This window comes from Cryptomeria japonica, chromosome 5 (assembly GCF_030272615.1).
Source record: "Cryptomeria japonica chromosome 5, Sugi_1.0, whole genome shotgun sequence".
NCBI lineage: Eukaryota > Viridiplantae > Streptophyta > Pinopsida > Cupressales > Cupressaceae > Cryptomeria > Cryptomeria japonica.
Window position 1 is genome coordinate 334,600,251 of NC_081409.1, and position 27,659 is coordinate 334,627,909.

General features: G+C 36.3%; 1 protein-coding gene across 1 annotated transcript; it reads left to right on the forward strand.

Annotated features, from left to right (window-relative positions):
- The first annotated feature begins 2,395 nt into the window (after positions 1–2,395).
- On the forward strand, positions 2,396–6,087 carry LOC131051245 (pentatricopeptide repeat-containing protein At2g22070). The gene is made up of 2 exons (XM_057985667.2): positions 2,396–2,933; positions 3,108–6,087. Exons 1-2 carry the CDS (start codon positions 2,717–2,719, stop codon positions 5,492–5,494), a joined length of 2,604 nt encoding a protein of 867 aa, XP_057841650.2. The 5' UTR covers positions 2,396–2,716; the 3' UTR covers positions 5,495–6,087.
- Positions 6,088–27,659: the final 21,572 nt, after the last annotated feature.

Below are 27,659 nucleotides of genomic sequence, written 5' to 3' on the forward strand. Positions count from 1 at the left end.
ATGCCATCAAAAAAGAAAAATCAAAAGTTCAAACCTCTAGATCTGGATAGAGCTCGGAAAGAGTTTTCCGACGATATACGGGTTTTAAAAAAGTGCCTCCGTATGACCAAGTTACGGCCAAAAGAAAAAAACCCCTCTTGCAGGCATAAAGAGGGAAAAAAAATATTATTTTTTTGACGAAAAATTTTCTGACGCATTTGTAGGTATAGTTGTATGGATTTTCATGCCTCAAAAAATGCGCCAATATAAAATCATGCCCCAGATGCCCCTGTCACCAAAATAGGTCGAATTATATATCAAAATTCATGGAAATGACCTTCTTAATCCAACCGTGAGGTACTTTTGGCACCAAAATGTACCAAACAAATCAGATACCCCCAAAAATGAAAAAAAAAAAAAAAAAAAAAAAAACTACACAAACCCTTGAATACTCAGATGTGAAGAACAAGGCCCCAAAAACTCTCATGAAGAGAACATGGGCATGTAGTTTTGGAGCTTTGATACCATATTGGAGTTGAGGAAAAATCAACTCTACAACTCCCAAAGATCACCTACATGCAAACCTGTCACAGAAAGAGAGAAGCAAAATAGCTATGGAGGCTAGAATTCAGAGATTCAAAAAAGAGGAGTCATATTGATTGTGCAACAAGAATGCAATTCAATAATTACAATTGTTGTGAAAATACAAAGAGAGAATCCTTATAAAAGGATACTCGAAACCCTAAAGGTGAAAATCGTAAAGAATTACAAGATACCTAAGTTTAGCTTAAGCATAGAGTATAATAGACTAATAATTATTAGCTAATAAAAGATAACTCTCATGAAGAGAACATGGGCATGCAGATCTGGAGCTCTGATACCATATTGGAGTTGAGGAAAAATCAACTCTACAGCTCCCAAAGATCACCTGCATGCAAACTTGTCACAGAAAGAGAGAAGCAAAATAGCTATGGAGGCCAGAATTCAGAGATCCAGAAAAGAGGAGTCATATTGATTGTGCAACAAGAATGCAATTCAATAATTACAATTGTTATGAAAATACAAAGAGAGAATCCTTATAAAAGGATACTCGAAACCCTAAAGGTGAAAACCGTAAAGAATTATAAGATACCTAAGTTTAGCTTAAGCATAGAGTATAATAGACTAATAATTAAATAAATAATTATTAGCTAATAAAAGATAACTCTAACACAGACAATTGTGACAAATGTTAGGTTCTAATTCATTAACAATGTACAAATATTAGTGATATAAAGAGAAATAATTTTGAGTTACCAAATGATATATTAATTGCTTTAGATCACTTTTGGGATTGTGGATACATTCTTGCAAGTGCAAATATTATTTGATGAATTGATATGATTTGTGTATATTGACCTAGTCTTTGCTAATTGTAGAATAATAATTTTTCTTCGTCTTCATGTTCTTAGTCATTTTCCCCATTAAAAAATTACCCTTGTGCTTTTTGGTTTGCATGTGGTAGGGATAATTACTTCCCTTGTGTCAAACCATGTAAGAATACTTAGTCAAACAACCCTCTCAAACATGCAAGATGTCTTAGATCTAGGATAAATGCTCCTAATAATGTAAGTATTAATGTTAGCTCTAGAATGCCTATAAGAGATGATTGGATGATTTCAGATGATGCCTACAATGACCTAAGGCTATACCTTTAAAACAACACCAATAGTAAAAAATGAAACATTTTTCATCTTGTGTCAACGTAAGATAGTCATTTGGAGAAGTCAAGTCCTCAAATCAAGATTTGAATTTGAAAAGCAGAAGGATTAGTTTCACAACTGCAAAAGTGATTGAGATCACTTTTGTGATCGTAGATTTGATTTACAACTAGAAATGAGTAAATGTGAAAATCATATGACCACTATTTAGAAAAATGTGCACATACAAATAAATGAATCTTAAAAGTGTATGTCCAATCACAACTAAAAACATACCATGTATGTAGGTTACTTCTCATTACATAAAATTGCTTTAACCAAAATGAATCCAAACACATAAAATGGGTCCAATAGTGGTGCACTAAAAATGACATGTCAATGCTTATCCCCAAAAAAGTACCTCTAAAATTCAAAAAGTAACCAATCATGTGATGCCACATCAGTGCACAAGTAAACATGACTTAGTGCACACCTATCGGTCTTATCATAATTTAGAACCATTTTGGACACCTTCATAAAATGCATACTGATGTGGCATAATATTTGACCATGTAGACTTAAAAATGATTTTTTTAAATAAGAGACTTGACAAATCAACTGCTATAATAAATTGCTATACAAAATTAAAAATAATTTGAATACACAAATAGAAATTAAAGTGCATGCTTATAGGGCCCTCTCCCTGTCTCCCTTAATTGAAGCATTTCTCACTTGAAGCGAAAGACAATTTATAGAAGATCAAGAAGGACGATCCTTCTAAGCTAACGAGCCTCCCTCCAAAAATAGAGATGGAGACTTGAATTCGAAAGGCAAAAACCGTAAACCATGGTACGGAACAACATTTGTGCATGAGATTTTTGGCTGTAAGCCTAAAAATTGAATGAAAGAAGTTGAAATTCAAGAGATCTGCTACTTACGACCACTTGCAATAAAAAATTTCGTTAACAGTAATAAATAAATGGCCATAAAACAGCTTCTGAGGAGGAAAACAGCTATGTTATTTTATTACCAGTATGGTTCAAGAAGATTGAATAAGAATGCACATTTCAATGTTCAATTGTGATCATACAATGCCAATGCCATTGCCTTTGCCTTTGCCATCCACTGCCCATCTCAATATAACAGCCTTATTTAGGGAGGGTCGGTTAAAAGAGGCTCTGCACTTTCTTCTCACTACACAGAACCCCCCTGTAGACTGTTCGACATATCTTCAACTATTGCATACGTGCATTGCCAAGAATGCACTTTCACGAGGTAAAGAACTCCATTCTTTCATCACCCACATGGGATTTGCATTTGCTGTAGGCACAAGTTTTCAGAATAAGCTTCTCAGTATGTATGTCAAGTGTGGCGATTTGGTGGATGGCCGTAAAGTTTTTGAGGACATGAAAGAACGAGACAGTTTCTCATGGAATGCTATGATTGCAGCTTACAGAAGACATGGGTTTCCTCGTGAGGCTTTGAAAATGTTTTACCAAATGCAAGCAACAGGTGTCCAACCTAATAAGCTCAGCTTTTCCAGCATACTCCCAGCTTGTGCCAAAGTAAGAGCTCTGGAAGAGGGTATGGACATCCATAAAAGCATAGTAGAAGGAGGGTTTTTGTCAGATGTTGTAATTTCGACTGCCCTGGTAGACATGTATGCAAAATGTGGAAACATTCACAAGGCACGTGAAATGTTTGACAAAATGCCTATGAGAAATGTAGTCTCGTGGAATGCTATGCTTTCTGGATATGCACAAAATGGTGATCTTGAGGAGGCTTTCAGGCTTTTCAAAGAAATGCCTCGACCGGATTCCATTTCATGGAATGCTATGGTTGCAGGATATGCACAAAATGGTTTGGTTGAGAAGGCTTTGGAGGCATTTAAGCAAATGCAATTGGAAGGTGTAAAGCCAGATTTCAAATCCTTCACCAGCATCCTCCCAGCCTGTGCCAAAATGGGAGCTTTAGAATATGGTTTGGAAATCCATAAAAGCATAATTGAAAGTGGGTTTTTGTCAGATATTATAGTTGTGAACGCCCTGATAGACATGTATGGAAAATGTGGATGCATGTACAAGGCACGTGAACTGTTTCAGAAAATGATGCAAAGAGATGTGATCTCATGGACTGCGATTGTTTCAGGATATGCACAAAATGGTTTTCTCGATGAGGCTTGGATACTTTTTGAAGAAATGCCTCATAGGAATGTAATATCATGGAATGCGATGATTACAGCATATGCACAAAATGGTTTCTTTGACGAAGCATTAAGGCTTTTCAAAGAAATGCCTCAACCAGATGTCATCACTTGGAATGCCATGGTTGTAGGGTATACGCAAAATGGGTTCTTTGAAAAAGCGCTAGAGATGTTTACGGAAATGCAAATGTCAGGTTTGAAGCCAAATTCCACAACATTCGCTTCCATTCTCCCAGCTTGTGCTAAAATGGGAGTTTTAGAGCAGGGTATATACATCCATCAAAGTATAATTGAGAGTGGATTTTTGTCAGATGTTGTAGTTGCAAGTGCCCTAGTAGACATGTATACAAAATGTGGAAGCATACAGAAAGCACGTGAACTGTTTGACAAAATTTCAAAACGAGATGCTGTCTCATGGACTGCGATGATTGCAGGATACGCACAAAATGGGTTTTTTGAGAAGGCCTTGGAAACTTTTAAACAAATGCAATTGACTGATGTAAAACCAGATTCCACAACGTTTGCTAGCATCCTCCCAGCCTGTGCCAAAATGGGAGCTTTAGAACAGGGTATGGACATCCATCGGAGCATAATCGAAAATGGACTGTTATCAGATGTTGTAGTTGGGAATACCTTGGTAGACATGTATGCAAAATGTGGAAGTATACAGAAGGCACATGAACTGTTTCACAAAATACCTCAAAGAAATGTGATCTCATGGAATACTATGATTGCCGGATATGCACAAAATGGCTTTTGCAAGGATGCTCTCAGGATTTTTGAACTAATAAGGCAGTCTGGAACATACCCTGACCATGTAAGCTTTGCTTGTGTTTTATTTGCATGTAGCCATGCAGGTTTAGTGGACGAGGGCTGCAAATACTTTAGCGACATGAGCAACTGTTATTGCATTATGCCTGCAATTGAGCACTATGTGTGCATGGTTGATCTTCTTAGCCGTGCCGGCTATCTTGAGGAAACTTTGAACTTTATCATCAAAATACCAATTAAACCTGTGGCGGTAATGTGGATGTGCTTGCTCGGTGCCTGCAAAACACATAAAAATCTAGGGTTGGGAGCTTTTACTGCAACTCTCATCTTTGAACTCGATCCTAAAAACACTGCTAGTTATGTTCTTCTTTCAAATATCTATGCGGAAGTGGGCAACTGGAGTGAATCACTGAAGGTGAGGAAATTGATGAAAGATGGAGGAATTAACAAGATACCCGGATGTAGTTGGATTGAAGGCCATAAAATGGTACATGTTTTCTGTGCAGGAGACAGATCACACCCACAAACACAGGAGATCTATGCAAAGTTGGAAAATTTGTCTTGGGCAATGAAGGCATCAGGATATTTTCCAAATTCAAGACATGCTCTGAATGATGTGGAGGAAGAGGAAAAAGAATCATTTCTCTGTCACCATAGTGAGAAGATGGCAATTGCATTTGGCTTGTTAAACACACCCCCTGGAGCAACCATTAGAATTGTCAAGAACCTTCGAGTATGTGTTGAATGCCACACTGCAACCAAGTTTATTTCCAAGATTGTTGCACGAGAAATTGTTGTGAGAGATGCGAGCCGGTTCCATCATTTCAAGCAAGGACAATGTTCTTGTGGAGATTATTGGTGATGCTAAGTGAGGCATGCTGTAAAGTGTAAACGATAACATAGGCTTGTATCATAATGAGGTGCACTATGGCAGACCTGCCATGACAAAGAAGAAACCAGATTCTATAGCCTGTCTTTAGAAAGTGTTAAAAGTGTTTGGAGATCAAGACAAAGCTGTTCGCTTTAAAGGATTTTTAATTAAAAGAGGGGTAAAAATTTATTCAATCATAGAAAGAGATATAAAACAAGAAGGATCACAGGTTCAGCAGAAAAAAAATTATACAATTCTATTAAATGATCCAACAAAAGAAACATTTTTGAAGATAATTACCCCTTATCCACTATATTCCAACCGTTTTTATGATACCATGGAAGTATTTTTTCATGGAAAACTGGAGGAAGTGGAGAATGGCAAAAAGAAAAGGTAGAGGAAGGCTTGAAGCAAATTGGACTATGCTTCGGCCTGCAGGAAATTTTGGAGAAGGGCATAATCAATTCAATGGTTGGAGATATTTGGAACGGCATTTTTTACTTGAACCACTGTCATTGTGTATGGTATTTTTTCTTGAATTAATTGTATTATAGGCCTGCCATTTGAGATTAACATATACAATGTTGATGCAAATATGTTAAAAAGTTGTATTTTTTTATTTATTTATGGTTATAAATTTTTAATATCATTTCATTCCCTTTTCTTTCTGGAAGATCTAATACTTTGGTAAGTTCAGAGTCATTTTATTTTTATTCAATTCAGTTTCAATTTGTTTGATTTAGTAAATTTATGCATGCAAAGTGAGAATTATAAATTTTATTATGTTGTAATTAGTCTATATGGATGGCATATTGGTGCACTTTACTCTTACACAAAGTTAAGCATGCAAGTTCACAATCTATATTTATAATGGATTAAATAATCCTGTAAAATATTTGTAATATGTAGGAAATAGGTTTCTTATTGATAATATACTAGCTCTTGTAAGCACAACAATGAGACTAATACTAGCTCCTTGATCAATAGTCACAACTTAGAATTTCATATTAGATGTCCTTTTGGGATTTCAACTTGGGCCTCCGCAATGATAACCCAATGCTTCAACCAATTAAGCTCAAATCCTTGGACTATATATAAGTTTGAAAAGAATATAACAATTATATATAGTTTTGTGTTATGATTATAGTTGTTACTTGTAACTTATTTTGTTAATTCAATAAAAATAATTATATATCATAATGTGATAAGAGCACATATTTTTAAGCTCATGCTACAAACTGAACTCATAATAGTAAAGAATAAATTCATGTGACAATATATGAATAAACAACATTTTTCATATCTAATAAATATCAGGAAGATCAAATTTTAGGTGGTCTAATTAAAGTTTGTTTGCAAACCTCATCTACAACATTGAGATTGATTGTTTCTAGTGGAATAAAATTTTATAATAATAGATTGATTCATAGCATTCAAATATAGTTATTAATTGTGTTGTTCATTTAAAATGTTTTAAGGTTGTCATAAACATATACATTTTCATAAAATAAAAGCAAGAATATGAGTTTTTAAAGGAACCTACAATAAGACCTTTCATTTCTTCTCAATTAATAATTTAATGTTTAAAAGGAAAGGTGAAATTTGAGGTTAGAATATCCCCTTGTGATGAGTGAATGCGATTTTCACTATGAAAAAAGAAAATGAATTATGATTGTACAATTTCTATTTTAAGTAGATAATTCACTAGTGTGACTAAAACTAACTTTATCTCACCTTAGGTCTCAAGATACCCCTAAAGTCATCGACAATAAAAGGGAAGAGTCAAACCACAATCTCCAAACAAGAAGATATAATACTGCACATCCTTTGTCAATAAAACCAAAAATGTCAAACTCTCACTGCAATATTAAAATAGAATCCAAGAGCTTTGCATGACATCAACAACCATTGCAAAAGACCATCCATCTTCTAATCAAATATTATCCATGGCTTATTATATGCTATAACATCAACAACTTAGAACCAAATTATTGAAACAAAGAAGATAGAACATATAATGTAGTTGCATAAAGCTCCCATTGAAAGTGATATTGAATTATACATGGCATCATGATCAATATCGTTGTCAAAACTCCACAAAAGTGAACAAAGCTTCTCATGTACTACTATGTACTGCTAAGATTCAAATGATAAACTATATTAGGTACTAAAAAAAAACTCTCTACAATTGACATACCAATGTGATAATGGTGACCAACAATAAGGCTTACCAAGAGAAATCAACATCAGTAACATGCAAAAGAGAGATAATCAACATAACATGTGGTTCCAAGACTCAAACACCAAGATCAATACTACACCCGATTTGCCAAACAAACCCACGTAGGAATAACCATAGATCAATAAGAACCCTACAAGCAACCATGCAAACCTGTATTGTCTTCATCCAAAACTCCATGAATACAGTCTTACCATAGATCTACATACCACAGATTTTAGTTAACATGTAAAAACTGCAAAATCATCTCTTTAAACCTTAAATCCACTTCAACATCCAAACATTCACATCAAATATGTCATCTAAACAATGGAATAAACATAGATCTACAAACCCACAACTTTGAGAAATAGGAAAAATTGCAAACCTATCAAGCTATCCAAGAGCATTCAAGCCATTGAATAACCAACTCCACAACTCATAGACAACTAGTGGCTAATCATCCAACACTTTCATGTAGCCAAGGGGTGAAACCATGAGCTCAACATAAGCACTCCATAATGTAGTCCAAATAATAGGTGCTTTCGCATGTGACTAAAAGGTTAAAAGCACACGACCAACATGCACACCCTTTCACTATGTATGACCACATGAAAAAGGGACATAACCACTATGCAAGATGAGAGAAACATATTTCCAAACCAGAGCTCTAGATCACTACTATGCAAAAAACAAACCCTTTATCAACTCCATAAAACACAAGATTCTACATGAGCTTCAAATGCCCATCATAAATCTTTTTGATAATATTTATTTGAGGTGTCATGGCTTCGAATCTTACAGATCTACAAAATAATGTTAAAACATAGAATATCCAATGCAATACACAAACCACCAACAATTCACAATTCCTTCTAATAGATTTCCACAAGCTTGTCAGGCTAAAAAATCAAAATGAAGGAATACCCAGAACCAAAACACTATGAATTTTTCACATGTAAGCACATGCAAACAACATGAAAGTTCATGCAAGTACATGCACATGCAAACACATTAAAACCATAGAAACCCTTGAAGCTTTGATACCAAATGTTGGGAAATTTGTTGGAAATATCTAATATTGATTAGATTCAATGCTTAGACTATACCCAATGAAAATTTGTGACTGTATGCAAATCTAAAAATTAAGTTGTCTTAATACAAAAAACCATTTAGATATATTCATCTTCTATGTTATGTCAAAAATTACCATTTTAACATGCTTAATAAACCTATCTTAGATGAACATAAAACATCACATAGATGAACATCCTTTCACCATAAGATAGCAGTAATAATGAAATAAATTGGAAACACAAGAAGAGAATCTCACAACACATGATTTACGTGGAGAAACCCTTTCAAGAAAAAACTCCACCAAGAAGAGAGGCCAATGCTTCTATTATCTTCATGAAATAGAGATTGCATACAATCCTTCCTTCTTTCTCCTTTTCAATCTTCAATCCAACAACACCTATGTATAAAAATGAACTCCCACAATGTCTCCATCTCAAGCCCTCAATATATAGGCTTATGGAGGCCCAAAATACTACTATAGAACATTACCATGGTCCAAAACACCATGGTAAAAATCCATACGACCCACCATTGAGATTCCCTCTTACAAGCTCAAAAATGGTACCATTATTACACTTACAACTTTATGACAACTGCCATAAGATGCTCTTACATGTTGTCATGTAAATTGTTATAACATGCACCATCTAATGTTAGCATATTCTCCTACAATTCTAAGACAACAAGAATAATAGATGCTCTTACATATGTCATACACTAATAATAGATTCCAGGCATCCCATATTTACATGTGGTCAACCTCATGGTAAATTGAATAGAAACCACTGCCCATAAATAATTAATTTACTCTTGCTAGTAAATAAATAATTATCGATCTAGTAAAGTATTTTGGCTGTCATTGGTGAAACTACCACCCCATATGAATAGTTTACAAATAATATTAGGAGTAACTAATTACATGGGATTTTGAAGGTTGATGGCACCTTAATCCTAACAATAAGAGTTTTCTCTTGTTCCCATTGATTTCTTACATTAAGAGATTAATGTCCTATTATTTAACAACTAAAAAACTAACAATTCCACCAGCTTCGGGGATTCAACCTTGATTGAGAAAATATACACCACCTTTCCATTTTCCATTACCACAACCTCAAGAAACACAAAATCAACAAGACTAATCACTTACTTACACATTAGGATTGTCAATTCACCCTATATTGTCATGATCTCAATAATAGACAATCCTACTCATTCATCCATGTGAACAAAAGCATATATGTTAATTTTCATGCATATAGAGTTAGATCTCATTCTTCCTAGTCGGATGCTTTTACAAGTATCCATTAGGTTGGAACCCTTTTACATTTTCACATAGTTGAAGCTTTACCACATTTTGCAATATATGGAATCAGATTTCACTTTGATATTTTTATGTTTTTTTTTTATAAAATAGATGTTTATGCTCATTTTTAATGATTGACAAATGACCTCATAGTAATTTTTCATTTTATGCTTGTAGGATCTCAAGAAAGAACACTCTTAGCAATGGGAGTGCACGATATTCACAGTTATAATTTGTTACTGTAATGACCACCATAATTTCAAAATAACACAATTCACAAAATACACATAATCAAGAATAAATCATTGCCATGTGTTTGGATATACAACGTTAGAGACAAGAAATTACATTTCAACATATAAAGTCAAATTACATAAGCTGACATCAAGATAGACATAAGGAAACATATACCTTTATAATAGACCACATGATAAAATACAAAAAAAAAAAATTACATAGTAAACAAAACATGATGACCCCATGACAGGAACTCTCGAGATCTATCCCCCTCGAACTCATCATGAACAAGAACATTGTTGGAGCACGTTTCCACCTTACCACAAAGTAATTACACTTCCCTGGAATCTTTCATGACATGAAAGATGCCCATCCCAACACAAGGAAGGCTAGCATTGTGATACTGGCAAGAGTAATGGAATTCTATGTAGTGTGACATTCTTACATCTAATGCTAATGCATGATATTAGGGTACACAAGACATGCATAAAACATTCATATGGACATAGGAGCAACAACCTTTGCTTAACTATCTAAGTCATTTCATGTTCATGGTTCCATCTCAATCACATTTATTTATCTCAAACATGGAGAAGAAACATTAATGGATACAAATCTCTTCAAGCATACATAGACATTCACATGAATACAAAAAAACAGATAAGTTCAAATAAGTCTTGTAATCTAGGCATATCCACAAGGCCACAAAACACTCATTGATTTACAAAGGAATGTAACTATGCATTATCTACTTGACAATATGGCTCATCCATTAAAACCAATTCAACACATTATTTCATAAGAGCTCCAATCGCAATGACTGTAAGGAAGCAAAGGTGTGCGGAAACGCTTCCTATGCTAATCTTGAGAGGATGATTTTGCAAATTTCAATATAACTATCACAGAGATCACAAGAAGCAAATAGAGTAGAAATAAAACAAGAAACACATAACACAGTGATTATCATGGGGAAAACTCATACGGGTGAAAAACCCCACACTCTAAAACCTGCATAGTATATTAACAAATCAACAAGAGATTACAATACACTTGCAATGCAAGTTCTTACAAGAGCATCACCTCAACTCAAGCTCAGAGAGACTTCACTAGCATCCTTCTAGCACCCAGCCTTGCAAACCAAAACTCCAAGATCAAACTCATCCCCAAGCCCTCCTTTTATAGTGATTTTACAACTTGGAAACCACTTGTGGTTTTACAAAACCATGGGCTTAACCACCATGCCACATGGTGCCCATTTTTGACATTTACATTTCCAAAATGGAAAAACAACTAGGTTAAAATAGTAATCCCGTCCATAATTTTGTCCCCTAGCTTAGACCCTCTTAAAAGTCACAAAATGAGTCATTAAGGCTCTAAAAATGGCCCACCTATATTCTACTATGGACAAGACTCATTTTTAACAACTCACTAACCATTTTCCAATGCATAAACATGTGGAAAACTACCTCAAACAAATTCTGGAATTTTCCAGAAAAAGACTGCAAGGTTGAGACACATGTTTCTCAACATTCTCCCACTTGTTGAACACCTTGCAAGAGTTAGGAGATCCAAAATATCATGGACTTAATTGCTAGGGGCCGAGAGGCCCATAGACTCTGAACACCATCTGAATTTCTCTGTGCTCACGGGCTTAGTTAATGCATCAACAACATTCACCAAAGTTTCTACCTTTTCTAGCTTCACCTTGCCATCCTCAATCATATCTCTCACAAAATGATATTGTACATCAATGTGCTTGGTCCTGGCATGAAAAGTAGGGTTCTTCGCTAGGCAGATTGCACTCTGATTGTCACTGTAAATTGTCACTGCACCCTGTTTGAACTCTATATTTGAACACAATCTCTTTAGCCAAATGGCTTCCTTATAGGCATGAGTAGCTGCCATATATTTTGCCTTAGTAGTGGACAAAGCGACCATAGCCTGTCGCTTGCTCATCCAACTGATTGCACCACCAAATAATGTAAACACACATGCACTGGTGGATCTTCTTCTATCAATATCACCGGCCTAGTCTGAATCCACATAGCCTCGAATATCTAAGGAATGCTCATTTCCTGTTCCATGAAAACATATCGAGTACTCTGAAGTACCCCTCAAGTATCTGAAAACTCTTTTTACTGCATCCCAATGTGCTTTTCCTGGATTAGACATATAACAAGAAAGAACTCCCATTGCTTGGGCAATGTCTGGTCTTGTACAGACCATAGCATACATCAAACTTCCAACAACACTCTGATATGGTACTCGACTCATCTCTTCCATCTCCAATGGGGATGTAGGACACTGTGAACTAGAAAGCTTTGTTCCCATTGTAATAGGAACACTCAATGGTCTTGAATCCTGCATATTGAATCTTTTCAAAATAGTACCAACATACTTGCTCTGGCCTAGCCAAAGCTTTCTGTTTTGTCTATCTCTTACAATCTCCATTCCCAGAATGTGCCTAGCTACACCAAGATCTTTCATTTCAAACTTTATCGAGAGCTGAGATTTTAACTTTGCAATCAAACCTTTTCCTTTTCCAATAAACAACATGTCATCGACATATAGGGCAATGACCAAGAAACGATCACCATCAGATTTAAAATATATACAGTGATCAGATTTAGATCGCACAAATCCCAAACTCAACACATATGTATCAAACTTCTGGTACCACATCCTAGGACTCCATTTTAAACCATACAAGGATTTCTTTAACTTATAGACCAAATGACTTTTACCTTTCATCACATAGTGCTCTGGCTGTGTCATGTAAATTTCTTCCTCCAAATCTCCATGAAGGAAAGTTGTTTTCACATCCATTTGCTCGATCTCTAGATCATAGGCTGCTGCAATAGAAAGTAAAAATCTAATGGATGTCATTTTGGCTACTAGAGAAAAAATCTCACCATAATCTACTCCCTCAACCTGAGAGTAACCTTTTGCAACCAAACGTGCTTTATACTTCTCAATGCTTCCATCTGAACCCATTTTCTTCTTGAACACCCATTTACAACCAACATGCTTTCATCCTTCAGGCAATGGTACAAGGTCCCATGTTTCATTCCTCTTAAGAGCTGCCATTTCTTCATCCATGGCTATTTTCCAGGACTCTGAATCATTCATACCAAGAGCCTCTCTACAGATCTCGGTTCACCAATGTTAGCATTCAATGCAAATATGCATCTCCAATCATCAGGAGAATACCCATACCTTTCAGGTGGTTTCCTTTGTCTAGTAGACCTTCGAGCAAGATCTGGTTTAGGTTCAGCTTCAGATTCAGCTTCAGGTACCTCTTCTTCCTCTGATGATTTAGAACTCATAGAGATCTCCTTGACTTCTTGTCTTTCTAAGGGCCTCGATTCAACTTTCTCCGGTGTAGCAGGTAGTTGAATCACATCTTTCTTTTGTTCTGTTTGTTCTGGCTGCACTGTAATAGAAGAAGGCTTGGTTTCTCTAAAAATAACACTTCTTGAATAAAATACCTTTTGTTCAACAAGATTCCAAAGCTTGTATCCTTTTACACCATAACTGTATCCGATGAAAATACATTTAACAGCTTTGTTGTCCAGTTTTGTCCACTTCTCCTTTGGCACATGAGCATATGCTTTGCAACCGAACACTCTCAGATGTCTAAGTGAAGGCTTGTGGCCCGACCACGCTTCCATTGGCATCTTATCAACAAGAGCTGATGTAGGAGACCTGTTTATCAGGTAGTAGGCAGTGGCTACAGCTTCAGCCTAGAACTATTGTTCTAGTCCAGCTCCACTCAGCATACTCCTAGCCTTCTCCATCAAGGTCCTGTTCATTCTTTCTGCAACTCCATTTTGTTGTGGAGAATACGGAGTTGTCTTCTCTCTTTTAATACCACAATTTTTACAAAATGTGTCAAAATCATTGGAGCAAAATTCACCACCATTATCAGTTCTCAAACATTTTATTTTCTTTCCAGTCTACAACTCAACCATTGCTTTAAATTCTTTGAAACGACTAAAAACTTCAGTTTTACTCCTAAGAAAATAAACCCATGTTCTTCTACTGAAATCATCAATGAAAGAAACATAATAAATTGATCTACCAATAGAAGGAACATCAACTGGACCAAATACATCCGAATGGATTAGATCCAAAATACATGAAGACTTATGAGAACTTGAGTAAAATTGAATGCGGTTTTGTTTACCATAGATACAATGCTCACAAAAATCAAATTCAAGATTGCAATCATTCAACCCATCAACAAGGTTCTTATTTTTCAAGGTCTATAGACCCTTCTCACCTATGTGGCCAAGTCTCTGGTACCATAACATGGTCTTCTCTGTAGGCAACTTTGATTCGGTAGACAGAGCACCCTTGGGTACCCAAAAACCACAACCATCTGTTGAAAGAGAAACCCTCTCCTTTTCCAACTGAGTAGTCTTTTTCACAATCTTATCATAAGTACTATTGCACTCAACTGTGCATGCATCAAGCAAGTACAGTGTACCCAATCTGCTTCCTCTTGCTATCACCATAGCACCTCTTACCATTTTCACACCTGCTTCAAAAAACTGTACATGCACACCCGCATCTATTAGCTTGCTAACAGATAACAAATTCCTTGCTAGTCCCGGGATATGCAAGACACCATCAAATCTTCTAATTCTACCATCAAAAAATTTCACATGAATACTTCCACGACCAACAATATCAAGTACTGAGTTATCACCCAAATACACCTTACCACCATCAAAATTTTCATACTTACTAAACCAGTTTCTATTAGGAGTCATGTGGAAAGATACACCTGAGTCTATTAACCATGCATTGTCACCTGCATGAGTGGCCAAGGCTGTGATGAAAGCATCTCCATCTTCCTTCTCAGACTCGGAATTAGAATCTTGCTTCTTCTTCTTCTTTTTCTTCTCCTCTTTTCCATCCTTTCAGAAGTGTCCGGGTTTGCCACAGTTCCAGCAGATTGCCTTGGACTTCGCAGGAGATTTTGATCTCCCCTTATTCTTGGACTTAGAACGGCCATGCTGCTTTTCATTCTTGCCTCTTTCTTTTGGTCTTCCTCGAACACTCAAAGCCTCTTTGGCATTCAGAGAGACCTTCCTTCTCATCTCCTCAGAAAGTAGAGAACCAACAACATCCTCCATCTTCAAGACGACTGCAGTGCTCCCTATGGCCATCACAAGGCTGTCCCATGAGTCTGACAATGAACATAGCAGGATTTGGCACCTTTCTTCTTCATCCATTGGTACCCCAACCGAGGTCAACTGAGTCACCAACATATTAAAACTTTCCAGATGCTCAGAAATTCGTCCACCTTCTTCCATTCTCAAAGAATACAATTTCTTCCTTAAGAAGATCTTGTTCACAAGTGATTTCACTTGGTAGATCTCACTTAGCTTCTTCCAAAGCTTCTTTGCAGTAGATTCTTCATGGACATTTATCAGAATAGAGTCTGCAAGACACAATCTGATGAGACCTTTAGCTTTTCTATTAGTCACATCATATTGTGCGGCTAAAGTCGGATCTGCGGGCCTATTCTTATTCTCATCAATCGCATCCCATAGATCTCGATCAATCAACAGATCTTCCATCTTCAGCTTCCACATTTCAAAGTTTGTGCCAGAAAACTTCTCTACATCAATCCTCCTTGATATACTTGCCATCTTTATGATCCTCCAATACAGAAATGAAAAACTCTGCATAAGCTCCCACTCAAACCTTGATTAGCTCAAAAAACCCTATACCCAACATATAGAACCAAAACTGGTCAGGCTCTGATACCACTTGTAAGGAAGCAAAGGTGTGCGGAAACGCTTCCTATGCTAATCTTGAGAGGACGATTTTGCAAATTTCAATATAACTATCACAGAGATCACAAGAAGCAAATAGAGTAGAAATAAAACAAGAAACACATAACACAGTGATTATCGTGGGGAAAACTCATATGGGTGAAAAACCCCACACTCTAAAACCTGCATAGTATATTAACAAATCAACAAGAGATTGCAATACACTTGCAATGCAAGTTCTTACAAGAGCATCACCTCAACTCAAGCTCAGAGAGACTTCACTAGCATCCTTCTAGCACCTAGTCTTGCAAACCAAAACTCCATGATCAAACTCCTCCCCAAGCCCTCCTTTTATAGTGATTTTACAACCTGGAAACCACTTGTGGTTTTACAAAACCATGGGTTTAACCACCATACCACATGGTGCCCATTTTTGACATTTACATTTCCAAAATGGAAAAACAACCAGGTTAAAATAGTAATCCCGTCCATAATTTTGTCCCTTAGCTTAGACCCTCTTAAAAGTCACAAAATGAGTCATTAAGGCTCTAAAAATGGCCCACCTATATTCTACTATGGACAAGACTCATTTTTAACAACTCACTAACCATTTTCCAATGCATAAACATATGGAAAACTACCTCAAACAAATTTTGGAATTTTCTAGAAAAAGACTACAAGGTTGAGACACATGTTTCTCAACAATGACCACCAAACATGCACTTGAGTGAATAAAAGACTTACAAAGGCATGTATAAGCATACAAAAATACATATCAAATACTAAAATACCAAAATACATGAAATATCACAAATTTCTTAGATGCTCAAATAACACACACCACAATACATATGCAATCCAAATAATATAGGCACTCGCATTTAGCCAGGTACACAAAAACAAGTTTATTGATAGGGCTTTAGAAAGTTTCAAGCAAATGAAATTGGCAAGTGTAAAACTGAATTGCACAACCTTGCCAACCCTACCTACTAACGGCTAGATGAGAGCATGGTAAGAGTATCGACATCCATCAATACATACTAGAAGCTAGATTTTATTGTCAATATTGAGCTTACACTAGATCGACTGGTTCTTATAAGTAAATAATACAAGCAAGACATTTCATGTGAAATGCTTTAACAAGAAACACATTAAGTATTCAACCAAAACGAATTCCAAGAATAACTCATTGTCTCTAATTACAGGGCTCAAGATATTTTAAATGCATGTATAAGGATTATGTGATGAGATAGATCATGCAAGCGAACTAAGTGAACTTCCAATACTCATGCATTGGGAAACGCCATTTTAATCAAAGCCCGTGCACTACTCAATAAAAGAAAAGATTCAATAAAATAATGGCTTGTATTTTTTTATTCAAAATTGCAATCCATAGGGTACTAGGATAGGGAGGATTCTAATCTCTATTGGAAATTTTAACGTGGTATTTAACTAAATGCACTGTGAGTTGGTCATGCACGACAGTTAATAGAGACACAAATAAATTGAACAATTTGACTAATCTAACGTCGATTTCCTTTGCGGAAATGGCACAACCTTAACATTAAATAATTGGAGTGAGCTCCATACATACCTCAATGAAGGTGCATGTTGATTACACTAAAAGTCTTAGAGAGCATACGTTTCTTTTTCTAAGTTTTTTCCATTTTCAATTTCACTCATTCCTTGTATTTCCTTTGTGCATTCGAAGAAGAAACGACACTGGGATTTTATGTTATCAAGTTCACTTCATAGCTAAACTAAATACGAATCTACCCTTGCATGAATTTCCTATTAAACTTTTCTTATGTGAAAGGAGGAGTTTGTTTTAGTTTTCTACTAATTTTAAAATAAGCCTTCCTTTTAAGGTTCACATGCAATAAGTCCCCTTAAATTTTAGCTTTTTCCTTAATAATTAGTATTTTCTTACTCTCTTACATTTTCTTATCAAAGTCATGAATTTTATAAGTTTCTAAATAATATTTTAATAAAAAAAAGTATTTTAATAATATTAGCAATCGCACCTTAGTGTGCAATGGGTACATTGAAGAGGTGTGGAAGGTCAATCGGGCAATTTTTTTGATACAATTATGTAGCATATGAGGTCAATTGGAAGGACATTTAGCAAATGATGTTGTTTGTGCAACAAAGGTCTCGATGGAGAAGTGATGGATTCAAATCAACTATGCATCCACTTACAGGGATTTAAACACAAATAAAATATAGCCTCTAATTCATGAAGATAATTGAGTTTCATAACCACAAGATCATGTTATGTTTGCAATAGGGAGAGATGATGAGAGGAGAAGCATAAGAGATAGAAAGAGGGGGGATTGAAAGGGAAGTGCAATAAGAGAAAGAAAGAGAAATACAAATCAACTATGCATTAGGAATATAGATAGAGGGGATAAGGATGGAGTGAGAGAGAAATGTGGAGAGATAGAGAGGGGTGACACACACACACACGCGTGCACGCATGCGCATGCACGGAGAGAGAGAGAGAGAGAGAGAGAGAGAGAGAGAGAGAGAGAGAGAGAGAGAGAGAGAGAGAGAGAGAGAGAGAGAGGGGGTGATAGAGACAAGTAATAGAGGGAGGGAGATAGAGCTCTTTTTGTCTCTTTCTCTCTACCTCTCTCACTCTCTTCATCTTTCTATAATTCTCTCTCTTCTCTATTGAGTTTATGTGCCAAGCTCCACCAATTAGATGCACAACCATAACGTATAGACATTTAATTGTACTTTCAGTAGTGCATGCTTCACCGCTCCATGCCTTCTTAGCATAAAAGTATATCTAATTGGAGATTTGTGGACCAATTAGTATCCAATATAATGAGAAGGATGTTGACATAGGTTTAGACCTAGTAGGATGGCTAAATCTTTGATAAATCTTGGACCAATGGTACAATAATTTTAATGGAATATTAAATTATGTAATCAACATATATGTCCCCATATTGATTTCTTAGTCATCTATACACTATCCTTTCATTCCTTTATCCCTTTATCCTTCTCAAGATAGAAGAGATGTGAGGGTTCAAAATAAAAAACATAAATTTAATTAATGTGGAGCTACACTTTTACATTTATCAAAGAAATGTTTGCATAACCACTTGGAAAGATGGGATTTAGAATTGCATTGTTCTCCAATAATATTAGTTTTTCTTGATGGTAGGATTAAGTTAGAAGGGGGGGTCAATTTTTATAGACTTGAATAGTGAGAGATACAAGAGAGATAAACAAAAATAATGGATATAGGGGGGAGGTAGAGAGAGAGGGGGGGGAGGAACAATCTAGCGATTACATGTGTCCATAGGGAGCTATGCTTAGAGAAATAAGCTATTTGGTTAAGGCCCAATGATTCGAATTTAAGACCTCCTTAATTGACACAAAGAAAAACATAGAAATAAATGGAGAGATGAAGAAAGAGGCAATAACATATAAAGAGAGTTAGTGAGATCAAGAGGGAGAGAAGGGAAAGATGGATAGAGACGAATAAAAAAATAAAGATAGAGTGGTAGGGAGAGATAATATATATTAAGGGAAAGAGAGAATGGAAAGAGAAACTAGCTTTTGTCAACTATGTTGTGCTAGAAAACCAAACTTGAGATGCGTGTATATAGACACACACACACACATGCCAACCAAAAATATAGAGTGAGACATAAAGAACAAAGAGAGAGGAGAAAGACAGGGATATACAAAGAAGGAAGAGGGAGATAAAGACAGAGACACTAATTGTTGAGTTGAAATTTCTATAGGAGAGAGAGCCAAGGGAAGAAGCCACTTGAAAATTGCATAGGAAATGACACTTTTCATTAAATATGTACCAAGTTATAAAATGTTTGTTGGTTTGACTCTCTTGTGATTGACCCATTATATCTCCTTTCTCGATTCTCTAGTTTACACTTTTTTTCTAATATTTTGGAGTCTTGAATTATATTATGCCATTATTTTCCTTATACCCATACATGGTTTTCTCTAGTTTGACATACAACCTTATGACTATGTGGATACTATTTCAACTATATATTCTTGAATGTTGATGCATTTTGAGGTTAAGTCCTCCTAAGTTCCATAGAACCTCACACCCTTCTAATAAATTTTGTGTGTTGATAATCAAATTCTAAAATGAGTTAACATTGTGTTTAATTTTCTATCCAAGGACAATGTTAAATTGAATTTGATCTAATTTATTCTATTATATGTTTATATTATTTACAAATTTTATTTCTAATTGATTTTTTTTTCTATAATTACAAAATAATATTAAATTAATATCCATGCTATTATGTAATATTAAATAAAATTAAAATAATATTTGTTATCAATTAATAATTTAACTATAATATAATTATATAATAACTAATACTCATTTAATGTAAAAATTATTATACAATATTTTTTGTATTAAGTATCATAGAACGACATTACAAAATTCAAAAGTCCTGGTTGGAAAACACACAACCATCTATCAGATAGGACTCATAGCATAAAAAAAACCATGGCTGGAAAGCCCACAGGCCATATCATGTGTCCATTACATACAGGTTACGGATGAAGCATAGGAATAAGACAGAATATAACCCAAAATTTACAAAAATACAGTATTGGAGGTCCCATATAAGCAGTATATCATAAAAGAAACAGGTTATCAACTAGCTAAAGGGGTAAGTGCACAAAGATGGTGGTCAAAAAGGGGGGTATAAGTGGACTTTTTTTTTCTAAAATCAGGTGAACCTGAACTTGGAGGCAAAATTTGAAAGTCGTCCACTTAAGATATTAAGATAATCAAAGAACAAATGTTGTAGTACTCTGAATCTCGTTTCCAAACTACTAAACTTTTTCAAAATTGGATAAGATTAAGGGGGTCAAATCCTTCGCGCACAAAAAACTAACCCTGATTTTTTTTCTGAAAAACATAACATAGTGTTTGACGTGTGCATCAAAAAAGTCATAGTTAGATTTAGTATTTTGACAAATCCTTTGGCAGAAAGATAGTTAAGAGTGAGCACTAGAAGATGTGTATTTTTTGTAATTTTTTGTTGACTATTTTTTTTTAATGATTTTTCCAATCGAGCACATCCTAAAAATTAGGTACCTATTCGTGCGCGAAGCAAAAGTTGCACTAAACAAATCGAAAATGCAATTTATTTTTTTTAAATTGTAAAGAATCAAGTGCACTACAATAATATATAAAGTTTTTAAAATTTGGATAAGTATATCAAAAGTTATTCAAAAAATGGTGCACCTATGTCTGTGAGAACTATGGAGACATTGGTAAAAGAAATTCAATAATAATATGTTATTGTTGTTCAAATTGAAAAAAATTATATGGTTAGAAAGCTCAGAAGATGGGTGAAAATATGGTGGCAATTTTAGAAATACCCACTTGATGAAGTGTAAACTTGATGATGACAAAGTTGATAAACCAAGTTGATAAAATAAAACACGTCAAAAATGAGAGAAATGGAGGGAAATCAAACTTCCAAACAGTAGCTTTGTCATCCAGGCCTATTTCCAAGCCTAAACAGTCAAAAGCGCGTACGAGGTACTTATGGTGTAAGCAGCACGTACGCGCTCGTTTTCCTATAAACAGCGCGTACACGCTATTTTTACTATAAACAGCGCATACGCGCTATTTTTTCTATAAACAGCGTGTACACACTATTGTATAATATGATATTCTATATATAATATGTGTATATACATATAATATGTGTATAATATGATATTGTATATATAATATGTGTGTATACATATAATATATAATATATGTATATATATATAATATATTAAACATATATATACACATGTAAGTGTATTGTCTCCCTCTCAAACGCATACAAGGTGCCTCTCTCTCTCTCTCTCTCTCTCTCTCTCTCTCTCCATACCCCATCCCTCCCTCTCTCCCCTTATCCCTTCATCCATACCCCATCCCTCTCTCTCTCACTCTGTCCCCTTCTCCCTTCCTCCATACTGCATCCCTCTTTCTCTTCTTCTCTCCCTCCCTCCCTCCATACCCCACTGCAACTATGTCTGCACTTCTATAGAAGTAAGTGAATTTATTTCTTGTCTGCAACTTTCTCTTTGATTTTTATCAATGTATGCTCTCCTAAGAAAATTGACTGATGGATTTGTGTGTGAATATTGAATAGGAGGAATAGGGTTTGAAATTGAACAGGTGTATTACCGTGACAAACAAGGAAACCTGCATGAATATTCTTCTTGAATGTGTTTTTAATGAGCAGAGCAGATGTGGAAAATAGTGTCAACAAAGCGACATGATGAGCCAGAGTACCTGAAATATGTTTTTCAGAAGGAAACAACAGGTAGGAAGAGAAAGAGGGAGAGTAACACAGATGATGTCCTGTAGAATGATAGTGGTGGGTATGCGAGAGTTCCCATGTTGTTACACAATGCCTGTCACCTAAAGAAATTAAAGTTTGTTGTATGCATGGCAGTGGTAGTATATGATGATCATCACTTGTCAAACAACCTGGAATGGTACATACCCATGAAAGAAATCAAGTGTGTAATTCCTATAGTCACAATCGAGATCAGTCTTATAACCTTGCAAATTTAATAGCATAATATGTTTTAGAACTTAGGCAGTAGTCTTAGGGTTAGGTCAAGCTCTTACACTTGCTTTTTAGCGAAGCCTCATTGTTTGTTCGCTTGGAGTCTCGTTGTATGATGTTCTATTCATAACTTTAAATTTAATATATCATTTTATTAGCCCACCATATGAACCCTTAGGTGTCATTAGAGGTCGTATTGTTTCCTAAGAGGTCATATGGTGTCTTGTGACCCCTTAAGACCCCTCGGGACACCAATGACCCATAACAACACCATATGGTGTTCTAAAGGGTCCTATGGTGTTCTATGACCCCTTAGGACACCATTTGGTGTCGTTATAGGTCCTATGGTGTGCTAAGGGATAATATAGTGTCATATGACCCCTTAGGACACCTTATGACCCCTTAGATGTTGTTAGGGGTCAAATTGTGTTCGAAGGGTCATATTGTGTCCCGAATTTGATATCTCTTCCTCTCCCTGTGTCCCCCCCTCCTTCTTCTCTCCCTATCTCCCCTCTCCCTCTCTCTCTCTCCCCTTCTCCCTTCCTCCATACCCCATCCCTCTCTCTCTCGCTCTCTTCCCTTCTCCCTTCATCCATACCCCATCTCTCTTTCTCTTCTTCTCTCCCTCCCTCTTTCTCTTCTTTTGTAATTTCTATAGTCACAATCGAGATCAGTCATATGGTGTCCTATGTCCTTTCTCTCTCCCTCTCCCTCCTTCCCTCCCCCCTCTTCTCTCCCTCTCTCCCTCCCTCTACCTCTCTCCCTCTCTCTACCTCTCTCTCTCTCTCTCTCTCTCTCTCTCTCTCTCTCTCTCTCTCTCCTCTCTCTCTCTCTCTCTCTCTCCCTCCCCCTCCCCCTCTCTCTCTCTCCCTCTCCCCTCTCCTCTCCCTCCCTCCCCCTACTCTCCCTCTCCCTTCCTCCATACCCCTTCTTCTCTCCCACCCTCCCCCTCCTCTCTCCCTCTCTCCCTCTCTCCCTCCTTTCGTTCCACCTCCCTCCTCTCTCCCTCCCCCTACTCTCTCTCTCTCTCTCTCTCTCTCTCTCTCTCTCTCTCTCTCTCCATACCCCTTCTTCTCTCCCTCTCTACCTTCCCTCCCCTCTCTCTCTCTCTCTCTCTCTCTCTCTCTCTCTCTCTCTCTCTCTCTCTCTCTCTCTCTCTCTCTCTCTCTCTCTCTCTCTCTCTCTCTCCCCCTCCTTCCCTCCTTCCCTCCTCTCTCTCTCTCTCTCTCTCTCTCTCTCTCTCTCTCTCTCTCTCTCTCTCTCTCTCTCTCTCTCTCTCTCTCCTCCTTCCCTCCCCCCTCTTCTCTCCCTCTCTCCCTCTCTCTACCTCTCCCCCCTCTCCCTCTCTCTCTCTCTCTCCCTCTCTCCCTCCATACCCCTTCTTCTCTCCCTCCCTCCCCCCCCTCTCTCTCTCTCCCTCCCTCCCCCCCTCTCTCTCTCTCTCCCTCCCCCCCTACTCTCCCTCTCCCTTCCTCCATACCCCTTCTTCTCTCCCACCCTCCCCCCTCTTCTCTCCCTCTCTCCCTCCCTCCTTCCCTTCCGCCCCCCCTCCTCTCTCCCTCCACCCTACTCTCCCCCCTCTCCCTCCCTCCCTTTTCATTCACATCTTTTCTACTACCAATAGCGCATACGTGGTACTTAGTACTTGTACTCAGCCCATTATTCGTTACCATGCGATAACATTTTTTAGGCTTAGGACCGTGTACGCGCTACTTATTAGTCTAGAATAGGAAAAAAGAATATCGTTGGGCTTGTCAACATTTTATGGACTAACAACACATACGTGGTTTATAGACATAGTTTTAGTTGCCCAAGAGCCTCAACGACCTCAAAATAAGTTTTTGAGGTTATTGAAGGCCCCACTGGAACTGTGTCTGCACTTCTATCACTGTTTTATACATAGAAGTAAGTGATTTTTTTTTTGTTGCATGATTTCAAGTGATTGAATTGTTGTTCTTATTAGTTTTTGTCAACAGTATTGTGATTGTTTAATAGTTTGATTCCAAAAAATAGTGATAAGATGCATATTTATGGTTATTTGTTTGTTTATGAACTTTTGTTTACATATATATGTAATATGATTCTATTTGGGACAACCGATATCAACCATGGGAAAAAACAAGCGAGGAATGATGGAACAACGTGAGGCTCAAAAGGAAAGACAAAGGCAGGGTATGAAGAAATTGCGTGACATAAGAACAATGGGAGAAGAAGGTATGTCATCCTCAACATCTCAATTCGATTTGCCAAATGAATATAATGCACCTAATGCAATTGAAGAAGAGACATTTGATTACCATTTGAACCTAATGCAATTGAAGAAGATAACACATTGAATAATCAATTAAATGATGAACATATTACACCTTCTCTACTTGATGAATTGAATGTACATAATGCACTAATGTTAACACCTCCTAGAATCATTTGTAGGAAACCAAAGTATCTAATTCACATTGATGAGAATATATTGAAGTCAATGCCCAATAAAATGAATGAACGAACTTGTAGGAGAATGGTTAAAAGAATATGGCAAATTTATTTTAATAACTTAAATCAAACCACAAGATGTCAATTAATTGTTCAAATGATTAAAAGTTTGAATTTTAGAGAGACAATGAAAATTCTAGGCCTAAGATCATCTGAAAGTAGCAGTGAAAGAACTATTGTGAGAAATCTATTTGATGCATATCAAGCTATTGATTCAAAATCACGTACTAAAGATTCTAATGCTACTCAACGTGTCATTACATCAACCACAATGAGCAAGAAAATAAAAAAAGATCATTTGATAAGCAAAACAAGTAAGTCATTAAACGTTAGTAGAACAACATTAAGTAAAGCATTAAAGAGGCAGGAAAAAATAGAGGAACCTAACAATAATTCTCTTTGGGCATTCTCGGGTAGACTACCACGCAAATACAAGGTTGTTGTTGATGCACTAAAAACATTAATTGAATTTTTTTGGCATGACAACAGAAGAGTTTCGCCCAACCAAAGAGATGTTGTTAGAAGGCGAATTGGGTCTACAAATCATGAGCCACATGCCAAACACTATTTAGATATGACTCAAACTAAATTTTATGAAAGATTCCTTCAAAAGTTTCCTCAAATAAGAATTTCTCAAAGATTTTTTGAAATGGCAAAACCTTTTTATATTAAGATTAATCATGTACGCACCACGTGTTGTTGTAGGATGCATATTGAATTTTCCATGCATTATGATATTTTTTGTCATATTTGTTCTACTTTGCACACTAACGATGTTTTGTGGGAATGTAATATACAAGCACCTCCTAAGTCGAAAAGAGAATTTATTTCAAGTTTTCTATGTAATAGACATGATGGCTACATTTATTATAAGATGCCTTGTTTGGAAGGTTCTTGTGCTATATGTGGTGGTTTGCAACATTTACCAAGATGCGTACATTTGGAGAGAACACATGAAATTGGTACGAAACTAGTTTCTTTCAGAAAATACAAGACAGTCACATATGGAGTTAAAGATGGAAAAGATTTGAAGAGATGTGAACTAGTGAAAACTAATATATGTGTAGCTCAATTTATGAAAATGTTTCAAGAGAAACTAGTTTTTGAGTACATAATGCATACACATAGAGCTCGATGGTTAGATGAGCAATTCAAGTTATGTAAGGACACATTCCCTCTTGGCACCATTGTCTCTATCATTGATTTCGTTGAAAATTATACACTACAACCTCAAAATGAAGTGCAATCCATGTATTATCACTCTACACAAGTTTCTATTTTTGTACACATAGCATTCATGCATGAAGATGATAGCACGGAGGAGGATAGAAAGGTTGTATGAGAGTATCACTTCTACATAAGTGATGATCGTACTCATTCATCAGAGTTTTTACAAGGATGTTTTTAAGTTTTCTATGATAGTTTAAGGGAAAGGAACATACGATACAACCGACACTTAATATGGTCAGATAATTGCACCGCACAATTCAAGAATGCAAGGATGTTTTATTGGTTGACAAGGATGCATATGACAAGCGGTGTACAAAATTTTTGGAATTTCACTGAGGCTAGACATGGTAAGGGAGAGCACGATGGTGCAGGAGCATGTGTGAAAAGAGCCCTAGCTAGGGACGAATTGAAGTACGAAGGTGGTGCTAAGTTGATAGATGTAGAAACAATTGTGCGATGGTGTAAGTCTACGATGGGTCCACATAATCCATGTACGTCAATGGTTCGTAGATATTTTTGGTTGATCACTGAATCTAACATTGAAAACTATCTAGATTGTTGTACAGTTGTAGGATCGAGTGCCATGCACTCATTTTTTAGTTCAAATTCAAGCTCACTGGTAATTTATACGAGACAGATGGTATGTTTTTGCTCTTCATGTATGTATTGTTTGTGGAAATAATGTGAATCACAAGAGTGGGTCGACAAATGATCTTGTAGACCGTTGGTTCCCATTGATTCATATCAAATTCCCAAAGCACTACAATTGAGCCAGATGGAGACATTAGTGGATTTTGATCATGTATCTGACCTAGTGGATTCAGGTGATTTTTTTAGTTAATTTTTTTGCAAGTATTCTTTTTGGTTCATTTTGTTGTACATCATACTTTATTTTTGGTATTAATTAACACTTTATAAAATGCAGGTCATGTGTATGCAGTTGTTGCATAAGAGAACAATGAAGAAGGAACATATTACTATTTGTGTCGTTGTGTTGAGCCTAAAAGAAAATTGACAACCACAATCATTGATGGAGAGGGTATTGAGTACCCAATAGGGTATATTGTCATGATAGGAACGTGGCTTCGAAGATACCCTATCAAGAATTCTAATGTTTGGTTGTTCAAGGACTTTGAAACACACAGACATATTCTTCATTTCTCTAACCTTGTTGTTGCAACAAATATTCATTTGATGAAGTATTGTGGTAGAACTCATAACAAGATTTTATGGAAAG

Coding starts and splice junctions, on each gene's coding strand:
- LOC131051245 (XM_057985667.2), top strand. CDS start 2,717: ATGCACATTTCAATGTTCAATTGTGATCATACAATGCCAATGCCATTG. Junction 2,934..3,107: donor CAAGAATGCACTTTCACGAG/GTAAAGAACTCC, acceptor CTATGATTGCAG/CTTACAGAAGACATGGGTTT.